Source organism: Pangasianodon hypophthalmus, chromosome 1 (genome assembly GCF_027358585.1).
Source record: "Pangasianodon hypophthalmus isolate fPanHyp1 chromosome 1, fPanHyp1.pri, whole genome shotgun sequence".
NCBI classification, from domain to species: domain Eukaryota; kingdom Metazoa; phylum Chordata; class Actinopteri; order Siluriformes; family Pangasiidae; genus Pangasianodon; species Pangasianodon hypophthalmus.
Window position 1 is genome coordinate 5378892 of NC_069710.1, and position 23139 is coordinate 5402030.

At 41.4% G+C, this 23139-nt stretch overlaps 1 protein-coding gene across 10 annotated transcripts in view; it reads left to right on the forward strand.

Annotated features, from left to right (window-relative positions):
• The first annotated feature begins 550 nt into the window (after window positions 1-550).
• Window positions 551-23139, forward strand: part of ptprma (protein tyrosine phosphatase receptor type Ma) — a 196970-nt gene continuing 174381 nt past the window's right edge. For all 10 annotated transcript variants that reach the window (XM_053236401.1, XM_053236410.1, XM_053236422.1 and 7 more), the window contains exon 1: window positions 551-811. In XM_053236401.1, the coding sequence (XP_053092376.1) occupies window positions 739-811 (73 nt within the window). In that variant the 5' untranslated portion in view covers window positions 551-738. The remainder of the gene's footprint in view (window positions 812-23139) is intronic.

The window sequence follows — 23139 nt, forward strand, 5'->3', positions numbered from 1 at the left end:
AACTCAGTCTGTCAGCAATGACAGCGGTTTAAACCGAGCAAATTGCCATTCCACACAAGTTCCGCCGTGCTTCATTAAGCAGCGCGCGACACAACTGCTCCTCGCGGCGCCAAAGTTGCGCGAGACTCCCGTTTCCAGCTCCCCTGACCCAGGATACTGAAGCGCAGATCTTACTACGCAGCTTCTCCAGGGTCCACGTAGGTACTTGTAGGAGCAAGCGTGTTCAGAACTCTATTGTAGCCGTGCTCCCAAATCCACAGCAGCCTGAAGAAAATAAACCCGCTTCAGACAGAAGCGCGCGCGCCACGCTATACGCTCCAGAAGATGCATACTACCCAACAAACTAGTGCGCAAGTATGCACAGTGTACCCTAGTTAATGATACTACATAGTAGGCTAGTGTGCACTTTTAGGAGGCAGCCCTGCTTCTTTTTCGCTCTGTGCGCGCGCGGTGACGTCAGCACCTCTCTGCGCTGGGTAGAAGTCACTCCGCTCTCTCTCTCACTCATACACACACACACACACACACACAGTTAACAAAGTGGAGGGAGGGAGGGCGAGAGAGAGAGACACGGACCGACTTTAGTTGTACCGCGTAAAACCGTTAAAAACAGGAGTACTAAAGCAGTGGAAGTGCGGGACTCCACACACACACACGCACGCACACGCACACACCGACACATTTGCGACACATTTTCCCCCCTGGAGCTCGGGGGTTAGCGTCCGCTACTCTCCTGCAATGGATAGAGTTTTAACTTGGCTCCTGGCTGTACTCAGTTTACTGCTTTCAGTTCGAGGACAAGTATTCCGAGGTAGGTCCTGCTGCTGTTTCTAAATAACGTCGTGGCGCGTTAAAACCCACGTTTGCGTGCTTTAGCGCGTGAGGTTTGGCGTTGTGCCTTGTGAAGTTGCTTCTCTAAAGCAGGCGAACTGGTGAACTTTTTATCAGGCGACGTCCTGCTTCACATTCCTGTCCTGTGATAATCCTCCAGACTGACCAACTTCACAGAAACTTCTTTCGCCTTCCTGTGTGCCTCATGAGCGCTCAGTGGACACGGCTGTGGTGGGGTTGGCTTTCTCTGGATGGATGGATGGATGGATGACAGATAGATAGATAGATAGATAGATAAATAGATGTATGTATATATGGATAGATGGCTTAGATCTTCTTTACAGCTGTGTAAACTTTGGGTCGGAACTGGAACCTGACTCTTCTGAGGTCATATGCGTCCACAGCGCATTAGATCAGGACACGAGGACCCACAAGTGGCTTTCCTTTGGGTGTTGTAGGTGTTAAAACGTGTGCGTGTGCGTGTGCGAGTGCGTGTGTGCTTGTGTGTGTGTGTGTGTGTGTGTGTGTGCATATGCGCGCGCGCGCTGGGTTTTTTTTTGGGAGTCGGCTGAAGAAATTCCTAGTAACCGTTACGTTTAGGTGAATACTCCAAAACCCCAACAACAACAACAACAACAACAACAGCAAATATTCAACTCGGAGGCTTTAGAGATTCTTAATGAAACTTGGATCACTGCATATCTTGGGAATGTCTGCTATCTAGAGGCACTTCTACAGGTTCAACCGGTAAAACAAGCCGTAAAACCCCTTCAAGATCTCCCCTGAACCTTTTCTTTTAAAAGTGCACTGATCAGACTAACTTTTCCATTAATTTATTATTCTTTTTTTCCCAAAACTTTCCTCTAAGCATTCAAGTGGCCGGCAGAGGAGTGAATAATCCGTGTCTGAGTACACACACACACACACACACACACACACACACACACACTCAAGCTCGCAGGCTGTTTGTTTGAACTGCTCTAACCGGCTAGAAGTCTAATCTTATCAAAGCAAGCCGTTACTTTTTATAGAGGCTGATCATCCCTCTAGCGTTAGACTCCAGTTACAAGCTGACTGATCCTACAAGCCTAGGCTCCAGTTTATATTCTGCATGCCTAAAAAAAGAGAACATGTTGAATAATCCATTTAAAGACTGCCTGAACTTTATATTTTGTCCTTTCTCTTCCTTCCTCTCTCCTCTTTTCTCCTTTTCTTGCATGTGTGTTGTAATTGCTTTCAGTACAGAATGAACAGCCTAGAATAAACAGACTTTTGCTCTGATCTCTGGCACTCTTTCAGTGTGTTTTTCATTACTTGGTAAAGTTTGCTCCAGTTAGAACATCTCCACTCCTCTAGCTATTTATTCTGCTGGGTGTAAACTGCTTTTTGAAACTCTTTAGAGAAGACAGCTGGCTTAAGGAGTTCATCTGACATCTTGTAACTGGTGTTGTTTTAATTTTTTACCAACAAGAAAAAATGTTTTATTAAAAGCAAAAAATTTCCACAAATCCAGGATTAAAAGTTTTGTCCTGTTCTTTTGTGTTTGCATGACTTTTTTTTTTTAATACACATGGCACACAGCTGGCACGGTCACCGTGTGGCTTGTAGTTCTCATAGTGTCCTGATGGGGGCAGCATCGCACACGCGGACCTCCAGCAGTTCATACCGTTACTTCCAGCATAGATGAGAAAATAATGCCTTCTACACCATACACTACAAGTTTCCAACCCTGGTCCTGGACTACCCCCTGTCTTATACACATATTAGTATTGTTCCTGCTCTAACACACACACACACACACACACTTCAACTCATCAAGTGCTGTTTAGTTCTGATTTGTTGAATCAGTTGTGTTAGAGGAGCACTCGAGGTGTACTTCAGGAACAGGGTTTGGAACCCGTGCCCTAGACGAGTGTGAGTTCTTTGAAGAACTGCCATGCATGGAATTATTTCCAGCACCAATTTATACTTTATTTCCTATGATAAAAGAAAAAAACTTTATTCATCCCACCCAAAAATCGTAAACTGTGATTGATAATTTTTGGCACATGAAGTCATGTTTATTATAAATGTATGGACCGGGTGTTTTGCAAAGAAAAATACATTCTTATTCTGCTTCCAATTCTTATCGTCGGTTCCTAACATATTCATATCGTTGTATTTGCGACCCTAATGCACCAGCTGCATTATTATTCTTTATTTCTCTTTGGCCAGTGACGTGAAAGGATATCCTGCCTGAATCTCCCAGCTGGGTCGTGTTTTACATTCTCTTCCGTGGATTTACTCACACACTCGCTCTTCTCGACATTGTGTTTGAGTCCCATTGTGTTCTGTAAGCTCTGCTGCTGGTGGATTTACTCTCATGACCACCACAGAAGGACTTGGATCTGACTGATCACTGTATATTTCTGAGATAAACAGCTTACAAATAATTAACACAATTACTGATGTACTAAAAGGGCTGCTTTTTTTTTTTTCAACTATAAAAAGTACCCCTTTTGATTACAAGCACGTTGTATTTTAAGCAAGTGGGCCTTTGGCCTGATACTACACTATTATACTATTAATCATGGGTATTAGATGTTCCTAATTATTATTACAGTAGAACATAAACCAAGAAGATGATTTATATTGGGAAGACTTTGATATTAGGTATGGTATTTTATTTATTAATTTATTTGATAGATGATGGATGAGTCAAATGAACAATAGGCCTTTAAAGCTCATAACAAATGCATAAGATAGCTATTTTGAGGGGATTGTGTACTTAATCTGTGTTGATTGATTTGAACTGGCTTCAAGTTTGACTTTTTTGGACATTTTTGTGGGCTGTTGAAGTTGTCAGAGAGAGTTGTGTGACTGAACCTGTTTTAGTTCCTCCATCTTGTCTGTCATTTATGTTTTAAACTTTAAATGATATTTGAGTAATTCTGCAGTCTTGGGTGATCAGTCAGGTTTATGTGTAATCACAGAGGTTTAGTGTCTAAGAAACGGCAGTCTCAGACCAGCTGTCAGCATGCTTTAATTGTACCATATAATGTTCGCAGTTGATCTTTTCGAGTCAATGGAGAATGAAATTGGATCCCCCTTATATGCGAGTCAGCCAGATTATAACAGCCAGGCTAATAACAGTGTTAAAATGTAGTATTAACTGAGAATATTGATATTGAGTCGCCTTCTCATTTAAACTTGCCTCATTTTGTGTCCAGACATACTTCGCCTTTGCAGAGTATATGATGTAAAAATGACCTCCCATTTGTCACAGGTCTGCTATGTGCATTTTTAACATCCTATTACAGAATTCCAATGGCCTGGTATTTGTAGTGGCTGAGCTCTGTAAACACCTCGTGCTGGATGTGTGACCCTGCTCCTGTTTAAGCCCTACCCCATCCCCCAAAACACACACACACACACACACACACACACATTCTCGCTTAAATGCACAAAGTCTAACACAGGCTTTTGAAAGCATACACACATACACATCTGCATGTTATTTTGTTCTTTTATTATTTTTTTCACATGCAAATGCAGACACTTAATACCTCAGCATACTTAATGCAGAGATGACATTTCTGAGAACCGCGTGAAGTGAAAACTATCTTGGTGAGCTTTCTAGGCTATTCACTGCGGTTTTACGTTGGCTGTCGTGTACCAGTGCTCCTGTACTGCAGACGGCACTATTCAAATTTCATGACAATTTCCACAACTACAGGAAAAAAAAGTTTGCATGCTGCAAAGTGCCAACAGCAGAAACTATGCCGAGTCGCTGGAAATACATAAATGATGGAACAGGAGGAAGAGGAAGCTTATCCTATGCACTACTTGGAATGAATTGGTTTGGGCACACTTTTTTGTAGTGACCAATCTCAGGCTTGATTGTGTAGCCGCTGAACATTGTCTCTGCATGAAATATGCTCAGGCCTTTGCACATTCAAATATACATTTTTTGTTCTTTTAATTTTTCCAAATTAAAGCTTTGTTTTACATTTTGTAAGGATATTCTGAGAACACACACACAAACATATATCCTGCCCTCTTTAACACTTATTTAACAGCTTTCATCTCTAGCCACTGAAGAATTGGGATAGTGTTGCTCCAGAATTGTTGGGTATAGTGGCAATTCCCGTTTTCCCATCTGCACTGTGACTTTGAGAAAGATGCTGAGCAAACATGGCCACACTAATTAAAGTGGGTCTTGTCCTCAAGTGGGCCAAAAAACGAACATAAAAGCTAATGGATCAGCTGCTTGCCCTATCAGAGGCCTGCTGAGGAGTGCAGCGTGGACAGGTGGTCTGTTAGTGCCGCACACGATACCATCGCGCCCCATAAATGCTTGCGAATAAACCAACACAGAGGCGATTAAGCAGCCATAACAGGATAGCAGCGATTATGCTGTTATGCTGTTCAGCTGTTTACGAGAGTGAGAATCCTTTGTAGGTGACTGTGTCAAAGCAAGTGTGCTGGAAAACACAGCTAATTAATCCACAACGGGCCAGCGCTGACCCAATTTCCGAGGTGGTTTTATTAGCGGTTTAAATTGCCTGGGTTATCGGCGCTTGTGTTGTGATGCTGACATCTTATTTTCGCTGAGGTGGAACCAGGTGACACACTGGGCAGGTGGCTGCTTTTCTCTCTCTCTCCTCCCTGGACATCACCACAGGCAGATATCTCTATTACTCACTACGGCTCTCCACTGAGTCATTAGCAGTTTGGAGGCCTAGTTTATCTCTAGCACAGTGCTGTCTTAGTGTTTGTTTGACCTAATTGCCACCAGACCCATTGTTTTATAAAAGGAAGCTGTAAAAGAGGCCCTGGCTGGCGCACGTAGGCACAGGTTTTAGACAGGAAATTGGCCTACCTCAGCACAGTGAGCTTGCTCATTGCAAAGGCTAAACAACACAGTGCAGGAACAATAGTCGTCTGTGTCTGGCCAGCCTGTAGCTGCTTGGGAAGAGCCTGTAAATTCAGTCTTGTTTGTTTTTCTCTTGCATATCCAGTGACATTTTTAATTGTTGCCAAGCATCACTGGCGAGCATTAATCCCTGAGATTTATTTACGTCTACTAAATCGAGGAGGTGTAAATATTTGCTCTGAATGCAAGCACCGTGCAGGGCCAAATTGTTTTTTTTAATGATGTTCTAATTATTTCCTCATGCATTTTCATCATGCTTATGGTATTTTGTGGCAGATGATGTTGAGGGGACCTTTACTGAATGTTTCTTTATTAGTCGTTTTAATTGGACACAGTGTAGAAGAGGGAGCAGTGAGGACATCAGCATGGTCTTTGTCCAAGACATGATTAACTGCTTCGTATTTACACATGAAATTTACAATTTTGTGCTACCAGTTAAAATTTGCACTACCCTATTAATTTGTCTGTCATCCTAAATTTTTTTCCACGCATCAGTAAGAGACTTAATATGTTATAAATGACCAGTTTTCCTCTGTACTAGGTATGGATGTAATCGAGTGCCACTATCTGTGTCTGTATCTATTTAATGCTTCAAATATCTTGTATTTGTTAGATTTAAACTAAAATAATAGTCTATTTTAATCAATCATGACCCTGACCAGCCAGTTACTAAGGATGAGTGAATGAACACTGTACATTTATGTTAACGAATGTGGTCTTTATTTGTCCCCTGAGCTTCGAATCTGAGTGCTGACTCGCGCTTGCATGAAATGAAAAACGTCCTGCTCGCACAGGTTTTGTTGTAGCCTGCAGAATCCCAGTCTCAATGCACCTATTTTCAACCTGATGCCATGTGAACCGTTCTGGCAAATAAAACCCAAAACAAAACAAGAAAAAAAAAAGAATTGTGCACCTCCTATTCGTATCTGTTTTTTTTAAAAAATTATTTTAAATACATTATTTTTTATTCATTCCAAATAATGTTTTCATATTCGGTTACATCCCTAGTACAAGGACACAAAGTCAAACAATTCTAAAGAACATTATTATTTTTTATTTCTTTAGTGGTGATGTTGAAGCTGTTTGCTCTCTGGAGGTGGCACCAGGAGAAAGTGTCTGTGCTCTCACAATCCTGATGTCCCGCTGAACAGACAGCTAGATCCAAAAAGGAGGCCTTTTCAAATCAGATAAGGGCTCATCTTGTTTTGGAGCCTCCTGACGCTCCAGGAATAACCTCCTCATTTTGGATTCACTGATAAGAATATTCTGGGCTGATGCTGATAATCAGTGTTTCTCTATCTGCGTCTGCTAAATGCGTTGCAGCTTAAAACTGCTTTAGATTTATTGTATTTAAGTACAAATATAGCAAAGAGGATCACATTACATCAGCATTGCCAGAGACAACAATTCTCTCTGCAGTTTGGCTCAAATCTGCTGCTGATATAGTGCTAGTTTTACTCATGATCTCTACTAGGGCTGCACAGTATCAATATAAATGGCTTATTATGATTATATTGCTTTACATTGTGATTTTTAAATGTCTTTCAGAATATTAAAACAAAGTGGTGAACTCTTAGTGCATCATGATTCAAGATTGGCTTGATATTTTGACCAGAATTAATTTTTTTTTATAATGCCACTGCAGTGATTTATCAAAATAGCCTAACCTGGAACAATTGTCTTTGTCATGATATGTAGAATTGTATATTCTAAGCTTCTGTGAAATCAGCAGGGGTGGAATGACCGCACTGCAGCCGGTCATTACACCAGAATGGCCCAGGCAGTGACGCCACTGTGTGGCTAATTAGTTACTCTGATCTGTGGAAGCGTGAATAACAGCACTGTCCAACAGTTAAATTACTCCATTTAACCACTCTAGGGTTGTTTCTTCTGTCTTTTACAAGTAGACACTCATTCACTTTCAGTAACTGCCTTATCCTGTTCAGGGCGGTGGTGGATCCGGAGTGTGAGCTGGGAATACACCCTGGATGTGACGTCAGTCCATCATATGGCACCGCACACACCTAGGGATGACTTAATGTAACCAATCCATCTACGGCCATCTACGTTTTTAGAAGATGGAGAACCCAGAGGAAACTTACGCAGACATGGGAAAACATACAAATTTCTGCATGGACAGTAACCCGAGCTCAGGATTAAATCAGGGACCCTGGAGCTCTGAGATTATAACTCTGCCCGTTGTGCCACCATGCTACAAGTGGACAAAGAAACACAAATAAATCTACTTTACTCTTATACCTAATCCATTACACTGTCTATCCATTTAGAGACATTTCCTGTGCAGGATTGCTTTATTTTTTCGCTAATGTTGTAGAATTTGAAAGATAATTCATGGTTTGTCCCAATTTTCTAGAGATCTGGGAGGTCTGTAAAATGCATATTACATCCAGTAGGGTGCTTCTAATGTCATCGGGTGATTTAGATGTTGGTAATGGTCGGTCTAATTACATCACTTTGCTTATTTGGAGTTATTAATTTCTAACAGTGCAGCAGTTCCCAGACTACTTGCCAAAAGTGTCAGAATGGCTTTTGATTATAAACATAAAAGTGGAGCCCAAAAGCAAAAAGAAAGGAAAGAGAAAGAACTGGACTGGGCAATCCTCCTACGATTAGATAAATGGCTATCAACTGAGTGAGAAGCTCATGGCTTTGCTTTGAACTAAAGCAGCAGGGTGAAAATAGTGCAGTGGGAGCAAATGCCATTATTTGTGTGTGTGAATGACTTGTGGCTTAGTAGCCATGCTTGTTTTTCTGCTTTGCTCCTGGCTATAACAGGGCTACCAGGTTACTGACTGAATATGAAACATTAATAGTGTCGGAGTATTCACTTGCATATCCTTTATTTGGAAACGCAAAGTCGGTAAGGCCCAAAGGTAATGAACGCACAGGGGGAGCATTGTAGTTCCACCACTGGATATCAGTATTGCAATTGCTAATTTGGTACTAACAATTAATCAACAATATACTATGCAGCCATAATCTCTACTCATAGGAACACAGTAAACACTACAGCTGAAGAAAATAGATATGGAGTTCAGTATAGTTCAGCTTGAGGCCTCTTTTCTCCCACTGTTCTCCGTCTTCCTTAATTATTCATCCACGAGAACTTTAGGGAGCACCACAGAGTCTCCATATATAGATAATGAAAAGAGTTTTATAATGAAACAACTCTAATGAATAGCAATAAAGCTCAGTTAGTAGTTATGATGCATTTTATGATGCCCTTATAGAAGCCATGGGTTTTCATTAGAGCAGCTGATGCCCTGGGCAGCGAGACGCCTGAGTTCCAGTGACGGGGTCTTAACTGATCTTAGGTTACTATGAAATAAAAACCAAACATGAACACGCACGTTCATAAATGCAGGTTATTTCAGGAAGCGGATTCTCTTTGAACTTGTTTTGCTGAGGTGAGTTTCTTTGCTCTTATTCATTAATATACAGTATGTAAAGTAATTGCATAGATCATAATGTAATGTATAATATTATCAGTTTGGTTCTTTGATCCTTTTAAAAGAAACCCAGTGTAAAAAAGGTGATCCATAAATGCTATTAATGCTGGTTGGTATGAAGTGTTTCCTGTAGAGCAGAGCAGCAGAAAGCCCTCAACTAAAAAAGTTGGAGTAATAAACATTACGTAATATTACCATGTCACTTCAACAAGCTTTTTTTTATTATAGAGATGAAGCTTTTGGATGTTGTACCCAGTGGACCGTTATTCTTGTCTTGAGTAGATTTAATAGCTGCAATAGTCCAGAAAAGATCTCTGAAATTCTTAAAATAATCAGTTAAATGAAAATGGGTATAAATATTTAATTGGATATTGTACTTTATTTCTTAATTAGCCTTATATTATCCATTAATCCCACTGTTCTCAGAGTCTGTCCAAGAGGATCAGTGTCTGTGCATTAGATGGGAAGAGGTAGAGAGCAAGGGCTTTGGACACCCCAGGCAGTAATGAGCAGAATGTAAAAAAAAAAACAGCAGCTTACCATTCCGAGGTTAGTGTTGCTGTCCCCGTGAGAAATGTGCTTTACCCTACAGTAAATATTCATAATAACATAATGTACATTATATTCAAACTGAGAGTCAGTGTCAGGGAATTCTCGCTGGAGAGGTTACGGCAAGTTTTTGATGATTTAACAAACACCCCATTTTCTTTTTGTTGTCATTTGTTACTTTTGTGCCACAATGCCAGGTTTAGCGTGTGGAATGTGTATTTGTGGTGTTACATGTGTCTGTTTTTGGATTTTGGGTCACCACACTGCAACTGGAGGATTTATGGATGTGTTAAGTACCTCGGGGCTTTGCCAACTCCTCTTTGCACCCCATATTTCATCCGTGTCTGATTGATGAAGTCCTGTATGTATGTCATTTGTTTAAATGAGGGAGAGGATCAGAGATGGAGGGAGACAGGGAGAGTCAGAGAGAGAGAGAGAGAGAGAGAGAGAGAGAGAGAGAGAGAGAAAGGGGTGGGGATATTTGCAAGAAACAAAGGAAGAGTCTCTAGTGGGATGGAAGTTAAGTGAGGTTAAGAACACTCTTAAAATTAGAGCAGTTGACCATTTTAGGAGCTAACCTTGTTATCAGGAGGAGGGCCTTCAAAGGAAAACAGGACAAGCTGCTTGACTTTGGTGCCACTGCAAGACAACTAAGCTAAACTTAGCATAAACATCAGGGTTATATAACAATAAAAATATTACATTTATATAATATATATTTGGGTGGAATGGTGCTGCATCAGGTAGTGACTACGCCTCACAGCCCTTGGTTTGATCCAGGGCTCTGTGCTGACTTTTGCATGTTCTCCCCTTGTCTTTGTGAATTCCTCCATGTTCTCCGGTTTCCTCTCACCTTCCAAAAACATGCTGGTAGGTGAATTGGTGACTCTAAATTGCCCCAAGGTGTGAATGAATATGTGAATGTGTGTGTGTGTGTGTGTGTTATGCGATGGACTGTCATCCCATCCAGGGTGTATTCCTGCATTAGGTTCAGTGTTCCTGGGGCAGACTCTGGAGCAACCACAATGCTGACCAGGACTGCTGAAGATGAATGAACAATATATATTTTAGTCTTTTTAATTCCTCATAAATAGACGAGTGATTCACATATTTGGAGGCTGAACTTGGAAGTTTCCTTATGCAATACAACTAAGCATTAAATGATTTTATCAAAAGATCGTGCTTCTGGGCCCAAAGAGAACAAAACAGTTTGGCCAGCTTGTCCCAAGGTCAGTAGAAATGCTATTAAAATCAGGACTTTAAGAGAGTGGAATGGAGAGACATTTCTGCAGCCATCTTGCCTCTAGACCTTGCATTAGTGCTGCTTGAACACTGTTATTATGGAGTGCTTTCCCATGGGTTGGAGGGTTACTCTGAAGAGGACTGCTGTGGTAAACAGACTAACAGGATCACTAATACCATAGCTCATTCCAAACATTTCAGTGAACACTGAGAGTTTCAGTGGAACGTCAACACTGAAATAAACCCTCCAAGACGATAAATGAGTCAAATCTCCAGTGGCAAAGGCTATTTGATGCCAAATCCCTTCTCTGTGTAGATAACTGAAAAAGGAAGTCTGTATGTGTCGTGTGTGACTTGGCTTCCTTTTCTTCAACTTCTCCATCCAATACTTCAAATCTCTGAAGAGAGAACAGATAGTGAAATTTGCCTCACTATAACTGTTGAGTCTGAAGGATCTGTTTGCTCATCTGTTCATCTGTAGAGGAGCACAAGCGATAAAAATCCTAGAATTGTCACTCCATGGCAGACTGGAGAGTACAGTATCGTGAGTCTGCCTTTAGGATTACTAAGGTTGTTTTGTAGTGGTTTTGGTTGACTGTTAGCTGTTAGGGATTCTTTCTAGCCTGCAGACTCACACAGACAGGCAGACAGGTTGGTAAAGGCTTGTCTAGAAATTCAGGTGGAAGAATTTGAGGCAGAGTAGGATAGAGAGAGAGAGAGAGAGAGAGAGAGAGGACAGTGACTGCAGGGACAATTTGACAGGCATTGGGAGAGACAGACAGGGAGGTAAAATGACATGCCGGCATGCATGCTGTAGGAGTCACTGAGCTGAAGGCTTGTCCAGGGGCGCTACATTAACAGGGACAGGCCCAGGAGCAGCCTTCCAGGCTTTCATCCCTGTACTGACATAGCTTCTAGAGCAGACATCCATTCTGTACTGCAACGTATGGGAGCTGCCATATGGAAAAATGACCCACATATATTTGGGAAAAGGGTTGTCGTTTGTCAGGGGTAAAGCAGGGAATGCTAAAGGCTTTAGCATGTGTTACAAAGCACTAATCCACTGGACAGAACTGTCCATACCCGGGTTGAGTACTAGTGTCTCTTTCCCTCATGTGAAAGTAACAGCTCTGATGATCCCTCATGTCCTATGTGAAGCTGGTGTTAGCAACAAATGCTAACACCAGTAGCCACTATGGAGCAGCTTAAAGATCTTTTATGCGCTATTTGGTTTTATGTATAGAGACATAATGCAGACAATTGTCAGTGACGATGAAGATGAGGATGTACGGACTGGTAGAAGAGTGATTTTAACAGGCTAAGCTACACCTCAAACCACATACTACACTATTGCTCTGGATAGAACACCACTAGTAGTACACCACTACTATACAAGTAAGAAATTGTGTTGTAATATGTAGTCATACTATTTAGTACTATAGTACTATATGTATGCAAGTTTGAGACATTGCCGTAGTGCTTTTTTTAAAATGACAGATGTGTGATTCACAATTCTGTGACGATCAGTGTACAAGCATGATGCAATGCAGTATATACACAAAGCGAGATGCCTTTCATAGCAGTACACTGATGATGCAAAGATGTTTAAAAGGAAAACAACTGAAAGGTCCTGTGTGTTAGAATTGACTATATGGGACGACATTATTATTACATAATGGAAGTGGCTTGATAAGAGAGAGAAAGAAGCACTTTCAGCATTTACATTCTTATTCTTGACTTGTTATGTAATTATATAAGTTGTTATTATTATAAGATTATAAAAAAGTAGTAAAAATTAGTAAAATGAAAAAAGTTTGTGGCAACCCGACTGTCAGATAGAGCAACCAATTCACTTGGCAATGAGAGTAATGAAAAAATGTTGGATTAAAGGCCAACATTAATCAGGACGGCTTAAGACTGTCACTGTATTTTTTATCAACGGCTCTTTATGCAGTGATCTGCAACATCTTAAAACATGAAAAAGGACATTACATGATCTTATAAATTCCAAGAGAATAATTCTGTCATCTTTTAATCCTGCTGATCAGCTATAGCAGGCTTTATAAGCTAAACTTCTTAATGTAGTTTGGACACTCTGAAAGGTGAAATCTAACTGCTGAAAGAGCTGTATGCTTACCTTTTGTGTATATGTAGTCATATTGCAGGCAAGTAATTAAGGCATATATTTATGGCTAATTTTCCTGAAGCAAGAGATGGATTAAATTGGAGAGCTTTGGCTTGTTGTTAGATTCTTAAGCATCTCTTTTTAAGCGTGAACGGTTCCCGGGCCTCCGAGGACGGTTTATTTAGCCGAGCTGAATAGAGTGCTCTTTCACGGCTAATAAGACTTCAGCGGCTGACTTCAGCCATCAACTTTTTTTTTCATATCCCCTGTTTAGTCACTGGAGGAGAGGCAATATCAAACAGCAGGGATGACCATTCTTCCTGCTCAGAGGGAGCAGTGCATTGTACGATCTCACATACACAAATACACACATAGCTTATTAAACAATTCAAAGGCTTGGATGCAGAAACGTGATGAACATTCAGATCTCATCGGCTCCGTTTTTATCCACTAGCTCCATTGTACCTTTAGGGACCAGGTAACTTTTGTAATGAGGGATGAAATGTTAAATAGTAAAAAACTCAGTCATGGCTTCTCACTGCTTATACAAGCAGGTCAGCAGTTTTCTTTTTTTTTTTTTTGCTCTGGCTTCTAAACATGCAAAATCAGACGATTCGTTTTTTTCTTCCATTTTTCCTCCTCTTCTTTTCGTCCAAATCCCATACTTAAGCTGTTGGGTTCAAATGGAAAAATCTTGACGATCTCTGTTCTTTCTTGGACCTATCATAAAACTCTGGTCTTGCCCTGGATTTCATTTTTTAATATGCTCCAAGTGAGATGGGAGTATCATATTTAGGAAGAACAAAGGCTTTTTTTAAAGAAAAAAATTCATTGCCATATGATTTCACTGCCCCGCTGAGACATGGGAAATATTTCTAATTATTTGGATTGAATGATTTTGCAATTTGTATCCTGATATCTTTATCTAACAAATTAAATGTTGCTTGCCTTACTGCAGAAGTTTCTCAGCTTCACTCACTGTCGCTCTTGGTGCTTTGTCCCCTCCTTCCTCAACAAAGGCTACATCTAAAAGCATGGATAGATTCCCTGTTATCTGTACTCTAAAGAACAGGCTTAAGCTGATAGCTGACGTTTTAATGAAACTGTGACACTACTAATTGCTGGAGAGAAGAGGGAGGACTATGGGCTCCGTTATGGCCTGTCACCAGTGTGGCAGCACAAAATGGCCCTGCTGCTCCCTCTCACCAGCATAACCATCAAGTGTCACGGCTTTTGTGTAGTTCTCTCAGATCCATCTTGCACATAGGATGCCATACTGACTGTCATGGCATGGTCCAGCTCTGCATGGGTTTGAACATCCAGATGACAGCTAAATTGCAAATAAGACTTCGTGAGGCTGGGGATGCCATGGTTAGTGTTGGCTTTACGCAGCCACAGTCTGTTAGGCAAGCAGAGATGGATCATTTCTGTTCTGTCTGTCAGAGACAGTACTGAGAGTATAAACATAGCAGGAACAGAGCAAACTGATTGTGACATTACAGAGCAAGACTGGTTCAGCATTTACATTCTTATGTGTCTTTGTGTATGCTTGTTGCTATCTGCCTGGGGTAGTGTGGCATGAGTCTATATATTCTATAAACCATTGTTTACTTTAGTGCAGATCATATTGCAGCTCTCCGCTAACAATGGAACGTCCATGGATTAGTTGCAGAGGCATACTCGATAAAGAGATCACCTAAAAAAGCTATGAACATTTGAAATCAGCAAGGTAGGCAAATAGGACATATTGTGAGATTACAGCAGACAGGGAGATGCTTTCATAATAATCAAGTCTGACAGTTTGCAAAGATTTAATGGTTGTTCTTTCAAAACTTAATACACAGCATTCATGGTGAAAGACTTCAGTCTCTTAGTGACGGCCCAATGTTTTATAGAAAACTGTCACTTTAAATGTTCTCTTGACTGACTCATTTTACAATACTTTTCTCCCTGACTAGACTTATTTTCATCATATTTATGATTCAAATGTAGACCTTTTCTCTGCCTTTTTTACTTCCACAAGGCTGACGATTATCACATGTGAGCAGCATTTGCTTGACAACATTGTTCAGTATGAGTAGGCAATACAGAAGCAGATTCACAATGAACCAGCTCGGGAGGAGACCTTTGTGAGTCACGGCAAATAGGTGGAGGTCTTCGGAGGGTAGCCAGACTCCTGCTGGCGGCTGGAGATGACCTTCTCACAGCCGTAGAGAGGCAGGAATATCACTCCACCAACAAAAGGTGAGAGCTGTGGCTCTCCTGGATCGTGTCTCTACTGGGGCAGGCGGGGTGGCAGCTCTGACCTTTCACAGACATTTGCTTGGATGTGTATACGTGCATGAAAGTGTGTTTTAATGGAACACTGTCAAACCACCTACTACATGTTTCTGAGATCGAGACCCCACACAGAGCCACTCTCTCCTTACATCTGATGTTTGGAACACAACCCAAAAGGCATGTCATGTGCTGATATATTCACGCTTGCAGGAATCATGCCTTTCTGGGGATTTGTGCAACGCAGTGTAGATAAATCTCCATGGCCCCGCTTCTATCTCGTCTTCTCTCTTCAATCCTGCCTGCTGTTCCTCCCTCATTCATTCTTTCTTTCTGTCTCCCACACACGAAACACTTTCTTTCACATTGCTTTTCTATCTTTTATTTCACCCATGACGCCCCCTGTTCTCTCTCAGACTTTCCAGCTCTACAGGAAGTGGCAGAGAGTGAGTGCACGCTGCTGCCCGGTGAGATCAGCTTTCTCTCTGGGCAGCAGGGAGACACAGGAAGCCAGCCAAAGGAAACAACACAGCAGAGAAACAGCAGTGGAGATCACATCAGGCCATGAGCTCATGCAGTGAAAATCAAGAGCTCGACACCATCATTTGGACACGCAGTTTCACAAAAGGGTGTCAACACTTCCTCTGCTCTCGGACCCTACTATTGTTTACACTCAAAATCAGAATAAAATCTTTAATTACTTGCATAACTAGGACTTACTGACTAAAGCTAAGTGCACGCTACATGATTTTAGTCACCTGCTAATTTCGTCGCAGATGTGCTAATATTTTCAAGCATGTTTGATAGTCTCGGCGATGAATCGTGTAGTGTGAGCACTTCTATTACAAGTAGGATGAACAGCGTTGAGAAGCAATGAGAGTGCGAGAGGAAATCAAATTCATCTGCTCTCATGTGTAGCACTTCCTTGAATCTAGTTTATCATCACTCTGTTTATTTGAGAAGGTGAGGGCCAAATGTAAGCACAGTAATATAGCTTGTATAAGAAATTATTTGGCTTGTCATACCCAAATGGTTGTTAGGAACATCAAAAATAAAAACGTAATGTGATTCCTGGTGGCGCACAGTATAAAAATAGCTACATTTTTTGCACTGTACCTCCAGTTCTCTTTGCAGAACAGACAATCCTCACTGCCCGTGTCTCTCCACCCAAACCTTCCTCCATATTTCTCTCTTGTTTCTCTTTCTTTTCTGGTTTCTGTACAAAATAATGCAGAAACAATCACTGCAGCCAAAGTCACAATCACATAATAGACAGCTGTCGTATTTATTTTTGTGAGAAAGCAGGACTTGGGAATTAAGCATGCTTCATTGTGGATCGTTCCAGGTGAAAGACTGTGTAGTGTCTGAGCCTTGTCTGTGATTTCTCATGTAGTATGCACACCCCTACATCCACAAAACTACTGATGGCAAGTGATAAAAGTGTGTAGTGTGAGCGGTTGAGCGATTTGAAATGTTCTGTAGTGTGCATTCAGCTTAATGTGCAACAATGGAAGTATATTCAGAGTGCCGGATAGTCCATGCCTCCTTAGTGCTAATCCCTGACAGTGTTTCACTTCTTCTCCCACAGGGAATTGTACATGTAGCAGAGAGCCTCAATTAAGCTTCTGAATGATACAGCCGAAAATGTCTTTTATACACCTTTCTGAATTCCTGTCTTTGTGACCTTAATCCCACGAAGCTGAGCTAAACCTCACAGAGGAAAGAACAGGGAGGTGGGGAGACAGGAGCCTTGAGGGAAGAGCTCGCTGCACAGAGATTTAGTGACAATCTGCTGAAGCTCTAAAACATGGCACCCAAGTTCCACTGAATCTTATTTCATATTGATTACAGCTGGTCGATGTGTTCTGTCAGTGAAATGAAGTTTATGATGATTAAACCCCGCTGCTGTTTAAAGGATGCGATGCTGAAAAAGTCCTAGTCTTGCTGCCTTTTGAAATTAGCTCAATATGGCATCACTCCATGTTTAGTTAAAAAAAAAAAAAAAGATAAACAGCAAGTCAGCATGTCCTGAATGCAAAGAGTTTGCTGCTGTGAGTTTTGGCTTGAAGAGGCTACTAGTTTTCCAGTTTTCTTTGTATTAAGATTTGTAATAGATCCCTAAACCTGAGGCTTGCTGTCAACGGCCTTTGTGCTTTAAATCAAGTCCATTTAGTGTGAGATTTTAATAATAAATGAATGCACCGGAGTCAATTGCCGAGCTTCATTTATTGCCATATTGATTGCAGCGTTCAGACTGAGAGAACTGGAGGCTTTTAGTTAAAGTCCCTCTAGGGTAGAAAAGCCTGTAAGAGTGCCTAGTGAACAACCTCAGTGGGAAATTAGAGTGAAAGTGAGAGCATGTGTGTGTGTAAATGTGCATGTGTGTCGCTGTGTTTGAGAGGCTCAGTATTACATCAGTTCAAAGCTCTTGGGCTGGATTGCTTCATATCTCTCTCTCTCTGAGAGAATAGGATCATGAGGCTCAGAGGTCATTCACTTTCCCCATGGAGTCCAGGGCTTTGACTGTCTCCTGTTTTTTAATAAACCTTTTCCATTGGGCAGGAGGAAAAGCTTGAATCAGCACTCCTGCAAGTGCATCCCAGCTGGAATGATACTTTTCTCCTGTACCTTCAGCTGCTGTAACATTTCGGCCCAAAATGGCAACGTGTAGACAGCTGCATTAAAGCTGATCTTGAGTCTGTAGGAGTTGGTGTGGAGACACTCCCTACATGTAGCACATTTTGCCTGTGAATTGTGACCACTTTTTAACTATTTTTATTCAGGGTAAGTTGCAGTCATCCTTGAACCCAAAATAACGAACTTCCTCCTACCATCTGTAGGTTTATTGAGTGACACTGCTTATTAAAACTATGACCTGAAATAAAAATCTGAAGACAAACATAGGACCTTTAGTCCCAGTATTTTTATGAATCATTTTTAAGTGGCGTTGTGGTGCAGCAGGGCTTGGGTTACTGTATGTGTGGTGTTTCGGATGTTTCAGCATGTTCGCATGTTGTCCAAGGGCTTGCTCCAGGTTCTCCAGTTTCCTCACACCTCTTAAAAACATGCTGGCAGGTGGATTGGCTACTCTAAATTGACCCTAGGTGTAAAAGTGTGTCTCACGCTGCATTCGACTAAAGCCCGTAACTCGGAAAGTCCAACCTCCGGCTAGGAAAACCCAAAGAAAATGCCCCGCTCAACTCCGAAAAGTTTCCTCAACATCGATTTCAACATCTGATGTCATGTCAGCATGGTTTCTCATACTGTCAACAGAAAATAAACTACCACTTCACTCCTTTAAAAGAGTTTATAGTAGTACTTACTTGAATTCAATCAACACATACACATTAGTTGTTAAATCTATAACATTGACCATAGAGTTTGCTGTTTTTAGAAAATAAATGCATTATAAACTCACGATCATAAATGTTAGCTGGTTAGCTTGTTGCTAACAACACACACGATTTCAGGGAGGGTTTGATGTTTTTCCTCACTTTGTATCTCAAATGAAAATGACGTAATTCTGAGGTCAGACTTCCCACTTCCAAGTCAAACACGGCATTATCCAGGGTGTATTCCCACCTCACACCCAGTGTTCCTGGAATAGGCTCTTCAAACCTAACCAGGATAAAGTGATTACAGAAGATAAATGAATGATTTTTTTTTTTGTTTGGTGAATGGCAAAGCAATTTTTGAACATGAACATGTCTCTTTTTGGTCGCTAATAGCCACTTTGAGCAAGAAAACACATTCATTGCACTCGTTTTTTTTTTCCAGTTTTGTTTCGAATGTATGCCTGCATTTATTCAGTAACTGTCTCTTTGATGGCAGCACCTTCATATAGTGATAGCAAAAACAGCACAAATTTCACATATAGATACATTTAGCTAGGCCAAACATGGATATGCACCCTGCGGGTTGCTCTGTTGTACTTTGCATGGCCTATTGATCAGGGTGTTGTGCTCTCACATGGTGGAGAATTTCTCTGGTGCTGTGCTGTCGCTGTTGAACGAGTCATTAATAACCAGAGCAGGCCAACGAAAACAGCAAGACATAGTCAGTTAAAATATTCTACATCATTACTCACATAGAGACCACACAATGTGCTAATTTTTGGATGTTTAGCGCATACCCTTCTACTATTACAAAATTAGACTTCTTTTTTAAATTTTCAGCAGTCACTTGCAATTTGTCCTGTCTAAGGACCTTGGAAAGCTCTTAGAGACTTGAATGGTAATTTGCTGTTTGTTGTGCATGCTGCATGGGAAAGGAAGAGACAGTTGATGTGAAATGCATCTTTTAATAATTATTTGATATTCATGAGAAGTGTCTTCCTCATTGTCTGGCTATTGAATAAGTGAAGGTCAGGATTAGGAGCCTTGGGATTTAGTCTGCTCGTCTGTGTATTATCTCGTATCAAGGATAGCAATTGCAGGAAAGTCTTATTTAACCTGCATCTGCGAGCACATTCCAGACTGAAGTATGTCATTGAAATTCTTAAATGGGCCATATTTCATTAGCTGGGAGATTAAGATAAAGGAGGAAAGCCAGTAGGTGTCTTTCTTTATCTCCATGGGGGCATGAACCTAAGGAAGAGTCCGTAGGGTTACATGATCCTCTTTGAAAAAAAGAGTTGACATTACATTTTAATTTTCGTTCTTCGTCTCCGCGTTTATGATATGTCTTAATCTGGGGCTAGAGATGATTGCCAGGTGGTGGGTTTACTAATCCTGCTGCAAGATCCTTTGGGATGAGTTCAGGAGGCTTGTCTTGGGGATCTCGCTCTGCTTCATATATGAAAATGACTCGTTGTTGAGTCTACCACTTACCACCTCAGAATATAGATAGTAAGATATCACATGTTAAAAAAGACAGTATGTTTACAGAGTTGAAAAACAAGGCCTGGGGCAATGCTTGTGAGTGCGAAGCACTTTTCGTTTGCTCTTGTGTGCATGCATGTGTGTGTGTGTGTGTGTGTGAGAGAGAGAGAGAGAGAGAGAGAGAGCAAGAGAGAGAGAGACAAAGGGGGTATCAGCTGTCATTCATAGTGATACACAGTTAGGCTTGTGTCATAAGGTCTCTGATGTGGACTCTCGGCTGCTAGTCTGATACTGTTTGATAATAAGCAAGGTGGAAAGACGCGGTAAGAGACCACACACAACACCTCCATGGCCCTGAGGCATATAAGGACAGAGGAGCGGAATTGAAGAGAAATAGAGTGAGTGAATTAGAAATGGAGAATAGAGAAGAGAGAGAGGATTGGAGGTGAGAGAAGAAGAAGGAAGGGGGAGAGGGATGAAGGATGAAAAAGGGCATGGCTAGTTGTGACTGCCAGGGGCTGCAGCAGGTTTTCTCCTGAGGTGGTGCATCTTCATGACTCTGACATATTGAGGGAGACAAGCAGCACTCAGGGGGTGCAAATACCTTGACTGTGCACTCTTTGCCATTTAACAGACTTTTTTCACTGTTGATATTTCTATCATCCTTAACTCTTCTTCACTTATCCATATACTCCAGCGGTTTCTACAACTTGTGGCGGCCTGAAAAGTTTTACACTGTGACAAAGAATAGAAGATCATAGTCACTGAGATTTGATCTCAGTGATTTTGACTGTGGTTGTTGGTGTCAGATGGGCTATTAAGAGTATTTCAGAAACTGCTGCATGTGAAACTGATTTTCCTATGCAACAGTTTCTAGAGGTTACACAGAATGTTGCGAAAAACAAAAAACATGTAGTGAACGGTAGGTCTGCATGCGAAAACACATTGTTGATGAGAGAGGTCAGAGGAGAATGTCCAGGCTGGTTCGAGCTGACAGGAAGGCTTGGTAACTCAAATAAGTACTCTTTACAAAGAAAAGCATCTCAGAACACACAACATATCGAACCTTGAGCCAGATGAGCTAATACAGCAAAAGACCACAACGGATTCCACTCCTGTCAGGCTCATTGAAACTGGGCAGCTGGAAAAAAGGCCAGACAATGAGATTTTTTTTGTTCGTTTTTTCTTTCTATAGTCTACATTAGGATTTTTCCAGCATGCTTATTGCTTATTGCTTATTTTAAAACATCATATTGAGATTCTGGCCAGCATACCATGCATCTGTATATTAAATTATATGAGAAGCTTTTTGTTATAGCCAAACATTATGACAGTGTTGCTGAAGAATGTTTGTGGGCTGATTCAGTGTAGTACTGATAAGCCCATGCTGCGGAACATTGGCTAGGGGTTTCACTAGCAAGTGCCGAATTGAGCTGGCTGTTTATAGTGATCTTGGGCACAAATTCAGCTCTCCGTAAGGATTCATACGTGCTGGCCACAAGCAGCCAAACAACCAGCTAGTTCCCATGCTGAGCAGCCTGCCCCTAATTCCCTCCACTCGAGCACCAACAAAATGTCAACTGGCCTTTCGAGACGGTCTCTCCTTCACCCAGCTCTTGTTTTCTGACCAATGGGTGAACGCAGACACACTGCTCCCCTCCCTGTGTCCTTTGCCTTTTGGTTCACACTGCCAGTGGTGCCAGTGGGGCTGAGATATTGGTTGTAACACCATAACCTGATGAAGCACAAGAAAAAAGAATGGGATGAAGATGAGGAAATGACGAAGGCTAGAACAGAGGCTGTTTATTTGCATATTATTTAAATAGCAATGGAGAGAGGGCAGAAGAGGCTCGACATGACGGCGTAATGAATCCAGACCCTCCCAGCTTGCAAACGCCCTGCTGCATGCCACTCTGATGAATTATTCATACCAGCCCAGAGGCAATAAATCAGTCAGGCAAGAGCTAACAAAATTAGCTACCAATTAGTGTTTGTTTATGGTGATCATATTTCCCCCTTTATCTAAAACTGAAAGAAAATGGGAAGAGAGTGACTGGAAAAGTGAACTCTTATGCCCTTGAAAGCAGAGATCTGACAGCGAGAGGTGTTTTGTGAGTGTATATGTGTGTATTTGAGTCTAAGGACACATTCTGGTGTCTGTTTGAGTGTGTGCTTGTGTGTTCTTCTAAAAGAAGGCACAAACAAACACCTTTACGTACCTCAGAGGTGTTTTTAGGTACACTGCAATTTGTTTATACTGCTTACCTCCATTTGCTTAGATCACTGGACCACCAAGTAAAGCAAGTCAGCAGAAAAGTTTATACTTATGATATTTTGCCTGGATTTATTGAGGTCCTTAGGCATGAGCTTTCCACTCCTTGTTCCTAACATTTCCAAATGTGTATAACTTGTGGCTACGGATGGAAAAGCATTCATGAAAAGTGCAAGAGATGAGTATCAGCCTAGCAGTGCACTGCAGCATGCAAATGTGCTTGCACACACATACACATACACATACACGCACACATAAATACCCCATTATAGGGTGGCTTTCATAGAAGTGAAGTGTTAACACAGAGGGAAAACTATAGTCCTGTGTAGCGTGCATGTGTGTAGCAAGTGTTGTCAGGGGAGGAACTAGCGGGGAGGAATTTTGGCTCTCTCTCCTGAACTTTGTTCGCAATCAATGTTCTGTTTATAGAAATCAATGTAGAAGGCGAGTGTGAGGGAGTGTGTGGGAGTGGGTTGGACTGAGACAGTGTGTGCACATTACTGTAACATGAACCTCTGTTCCACACAGTGGCCTGCCAACTGCACTGGCTCCATCCAAACATGTCCGGGATACAACGAACCAGATAGAGATAAAAGAAAGTATGAAGGAAGATAGCAAGTAGGAGAAAAATTATGAGT